Below are 5,000 nucleotides of genomic sequence, written 5' to 3' on the forward strand. Positions count from 1 at the left end.
CAATTTCTGTTCTGTTTTCGGGATACGTTTGTTCGTATATCAAGGCAAATGATTTCTTTCTGCATCAAATTCGAACGGTAGAGTGGTTTGACATAATTTTTGTTTCTTTTAAATTATTTTACTTTTTTTGCTAGGTTCTACTGATTAAAACTGTTGCAAAGGCAGTATTAGTTTCCATGAAGGCAACCTGTTTTTTTCTTTTTTCTAGAAAGTCCTTTTTGTGCCCTCTCAAATTAAACGAGATATGGTAAACTTATATGGACGCTTAACTAGGGGGGTGTTTTCTTTGTATCCAAGTCTCTTTTGGAAATTGAGGGACAACAGAACCTTAAAAAAATTGCAATTTTGTCCTGAAAGCCGCGGAGCCATGTTGGAATATTGATATATCGAACGCGGCCTATTGATAGATATTGTAGCTAATAGAGAGTTATCGTGACGCTGTTTTTGGCTAGTGCTTCTTCAGTATTTAAACTCTTGCTTGTTTTCAGACAATTTGAACCTTGAATGAATAGTGACTGAATTATTCGTTGTCGCTAGAAAAGTTAACAAAATGAAATCAACAGGAAGAGCTAAAAGAAATTTGACTGTTCTCACGGTCTGAATTTTTCAGCAGACAAATGAAGCGTGAGCGCCTTAAAGTTGTGTGTGCGCGGCATCAAAATAAATGTCCATGAAGCTGAATAGACTGATAAAAACTATAAGGCCTGTCTAAATGTAGAATTCATTTTTTAAACAGCTGAAAGCATGCGCGCTCTTACCTATCCGTTAGAGTTGTGCGCGTAATTGTTTATTTCTTCGATGATGTGTTCCATTCAAAACTTAGCACCGATAATGGCTAGGCCCGAAACGTATGCTCCATAACTGAGTTTATTTTGGCACTGATTTATTATTATTGATAACTCTTGAACTCTTTACAGTGTGCCACGCAGCAACGGATCCTTTTCGGAACCAATGTTTATGATAAAACCTATTGCTTCTTAACCGTACCGTTGACTTCACTTTACAATGAAGTGGTGCTCCAAGATTTCAACCAGTGCATGTTCAATGGTTTTGTGTTCTGGAGCCAGACTTTGACAGAACAAAACATACATAGACGCTTGAACTGGCTTTTTAGAAGCTTGTCAAGTTGCACTTTTATGATTACCCTATGTTTTGAGAGTGACTGAACAGGTATTTTTGCTGCGTGATACAAGTAGTTTGAGAATGGCAGTAGAATAAAATATTGTATGGTATTGGAATCGCTTCCTCTTCAAATAAAAAAAAATATCAAAAATTTTGTATTACGGATTCTACTATGCGAAAGTGTTGTTATAGAAACCTTTGATTTTACAATTGTTCACACGCGCAGGAGGTAATAATAGTCAACATTACTTCCTGAAAATCTTAATATATGTGGGTTATTGACCAAGTGTGAGGTCAAGATGGCTGGATATTGGCCAAGTTCTTTTTTTTGCGTGTTTATGGATCGAGACGGAGTCGAGGTCCATAAACTCGCAAAAAAAAGACCGAGGCCAATATCGAGCCATCTTGACTGAACAAGCTTGGTCAATAAAGGATTTATTATACGGCTTTCGGGGAAATTTTTCTTGCGGGACACGGCGGATAGTCCCAAGCGGGCATGATAGCTCCATCTGCCCGCTCGGGTAGCCAATCACAGCGCAGGATTTAATTCATCTTGCCCGCTCACGGAGCTAGCCATATAATAAGACTAATTATCGCCCAGATTAAAAAACCATCGGTTTTAGAATGAAGGATTTAGAAGCTTTTTGCATCCAGCCTCAATAGCGAATATGTTGTCATGGTTGTTGTCAATTTTTGTGAACTAAATTTTGAGTAACGGACGTTTTCACTGAAGGGGCTATCAAAGGCATTCCTTTCATATTCGGCATTAGGCCGCAGATTTTTTATCACTTTTCTGACTTATTTAATTTTTTATGAACATTATTGTTACCTTTAGAGTAAGTCGTCAATCAACGAAGTATATCAATGCATAAAGTCAGTCTATGAGGCTTAAAATCAATAATAAAATAATAAACAATTTCTATTCCAAAACATATATGAACAACTTGAATGGCACAAACGGTCAACCTTGAAGAAATTCTTAGACTTTTAATTTATTTACTTATTGATGATCTTTTCCGTAGGTTTTACGGCTCAAAAGGAGAAAAAAAAGAAGATTAATCCTAAGCGGCAACAATCTTGATAAAAAAGGGGGTTTTGAATCATTGTTTAAAAAAATACGAGTTAAAAATGGACTTGTTATGATGTTAGTGCAAAACTTGGCATGTAAGGCATTAAACTGCAGACAAGCGTCGCTTGATTACCATTTATTTTCATTTCTGCGGGTGTAGATAATTTTAAATACCACGAGACGATGGTCTAGACATCCCTACTGTAGCTTTATTTCAACACGGTGAAAACAACAGCTAAGCCAAAACAAAATTGAATGTTATAAACCTGTTTTTAAACATGAAACAGTGTTTGATTGTTTCTCCGTTCGTATTCTAATACTCGTGAAGTTTTTTGTATTTATCTTCTTTTCGCATTTACCTTTTAAAAAAGATAAATGGGAAATGTTCAGTTGAAAGTGTGGTTAGATAATGATGAATGACTTCCCCAGGGTAAAAATAGTGTTAACAAATTTTAAAAAGTTAATTAAATCGCCGGAGTTCTGGCTCGCCTGGTAACAAACTTGGACGACTACGTTCTCGATGAAGTTAAGTTTTCCGGTTTAACAAAGGAATTAAAAATTGCGAAAGAGGAAATTCATTCTCTCGGATTTAGTACCAAATCTGTCGATCAGGTTGTGATCTTAATGTTTGTTTATTTTCACTATCGTAGTTGACCAGTGCACCATTTATTTAATTTAATTATTTCAAGAGTTTTCATTTCTGCTTCGCTTTCTGCCCTCGCTGAATTTTAATCTGAAATAAGAGTCTAATTCTATCCTTGATGTTCGATTGAATTTTCTTCCATTGTACTGGTCGCGGCTAAATTCTTTATCCTTTCTAACCAAGGCTCCAAAGCGATAAGGGGCAATCCTTTAATGTGCTTGGGAGGTATTTAAGTATTACCTGATTCCCAGTCAAATTAAATAAAAGCTCAAAAGATTTTAACTATTTCTGATTTCAAAGATCAATGCTTTATTTTCTAAAAATGTTTTTTATTTAATTATTGATACAATCTTTACAAGGGCATTGCTCAACATTAAAACTACCCGGTTTATCTTGATATCTAATCAGTTCTTTCCTTTTTCTCAGAACAGACGCATTGCTGAGAGATTAAATCCCTGTTATTTACTTTACTAAAAAGCTTTCTTTCCCTTATCGCCAACCATTCCAAAAAGCAGGTTATTTTTTAATTTTTTCATGCGGTAATTATATAAATGCAAATTTTCTCTACTTTTATTTTTTCAAGCACATCAACCCGATATATTGAAAACAAGTAATATGTAAATGAATCTCTTTCGATTCCTCGACCTTGCTGTAGGGCAAAATTTAAAATCACGTTATGATTTTCCAGTCACACGATACTTTTGTGTTATGATCAACATTTTCGGCTCAACTAGTTCATGGCGTGAGTCTTCCCTCTTCACAAACGCTTTTCATTAAAAGCTTAATTCGTCAAGTAATCAAAACAACTCAGTGGTCGGTCGTACTTTTTACATATTTAACCAAATTTTGAATTATATTTTTCGCAACTCTCCAGTGATTTTTAGACATTAGAGAATTTCCTCAATAACATTTTCCCAAAAGAATTGAAACCAACTAAAACAAAGTAGCCTTTTCCCCAAAACGGAGGACGTTTCCAAGTCGATCTAAGGTTATCATTTTGAAACGGAGAAGTACTAAACTTGCACTTGTTCTGAACTACTAGTAGTATTTCTTTGAAGTCTTCTTTCCCTCGTGTTGCAGCGGTGACCTGTCGAATAACGATTTCCCCGGGTGAACGCTAAATGTGAGTCATCTGCGGCACAAACACTCAAACAGCCTGACCGAAAATCGTTACTCATAGCTGATAATATGATCGGGTTAATTACGTGTTTGAGGTAGTACATCGCTAACGTTATCAGTTCCACGTACAGAAAGTCTGGCTTGGCTGTCGTTTCGGGAGAGAATTCCTGGATCAACAGGATGACTCCACGAGGTAGATAACAAACTTGGAAAGCCAGCATTAAAACTATCAGCATTCTGACCAGCCGTTTCTTCTGTCTGGCCCTGTCGCTGAGAGTTTTCTTCATGAAAGTGTTCGGCTGGTAGGACCTCGAGTGCATCTCGTTTTTAGCTCTGAGCACGCGGATGACATCGAAGTAAGCAGCGCTTTGGAGAACCAGAGGCAGAGTAATGAACAAAACCACGAGGTACATCTCATAAGCGATTTTATAAACTTCACTGGGGAAAAATGGAAAACAAAAGAAATACCCATTGGGGAACAATTTGTTCTTGAGAAAGATTAGCATCGGAACACCACTTGTCACATAGCAGGCAACCCAGATGCCCGGCATCACCATCTTGACGCGGTGGAGGGTCATTTTCGGTTTGAATGGTGCCACTATAGCTCGATGCCTCTCCAGGGCAATTACAGTCTGTGTGACAACGGACACGACAACGAAGACATCTTGAAGTGGAGCTAAGATATAACACAGTACATCGCCGAAAAGCCAGCCGCGGTAGATCTCGATGATTCTCAATGGCGCCGCGAGCAGGCAGACTCCCAAATCAGCAGCGCAGATATTAGCGATAAGTAGGTTGCAAGGTGTCCTCATCTCTCGCCAGCGAGAGAGAGTCGCCACGACCAGACTGTTCCCTGTCAAACCAACGACGATGAGAGACGAGAAGAAGAGTGTCGTGAGAGTGACATAAAGTTGAGAGAGCACCTCTGGCTTGTCCGGCGTCGCCGCTGGAGTAGTATTTGGTGGAAGGCTAGTCGTGTTTACCGTCATGTTGTAAAGAGTCGAGTTTGGAGTCATTTTTGCACCTTCCGCTCAGTTGTTGTTGTTG

General features: G+C 38.1%; 1 protein-coding gene across 1 annotated transcript; it reads right to left on the reverse strand.

The window, feature by feature from the left end:
* Positions 1 to 3,710: 3,710 nt before the first annotated feature.
* Positions 3,711 to 4,994, reverse strand: LOC145477713 (G-protein coupled receptor 54-like). Its single transcript, XM_081455566.1, has one exon. It carries the CDS (start codon positions 4,967 to 4,969, stop codon positions 3,848 to 3,850), a length of 1,122 nt encoding a protein of 373 aa, XP_081311692.1. The 5' UTR covers positions 4,970 to 4,994; the 3' UTR covers positions 3,711 to 3,847.
* Positions 4,995 to 5,000: the final 6 nt, after the last annotated feature.

The sequence above is a fragment of the Orbicella franksi genome, unplaced genomic scaffold (genome assembly GCF_964199315.1).
Source record: "Orbicella franksi unplaced genomic scaffold, jaOrbFran1.1 SCAFFOLD_835, whole genome shotgun sequence".
Lineage (NCBI taxonomy): Eukaryota > Metazoa > Cnidaria > Anthozoa > Scleractinia > Merulinidae > Orbicella > Orbicella franksi.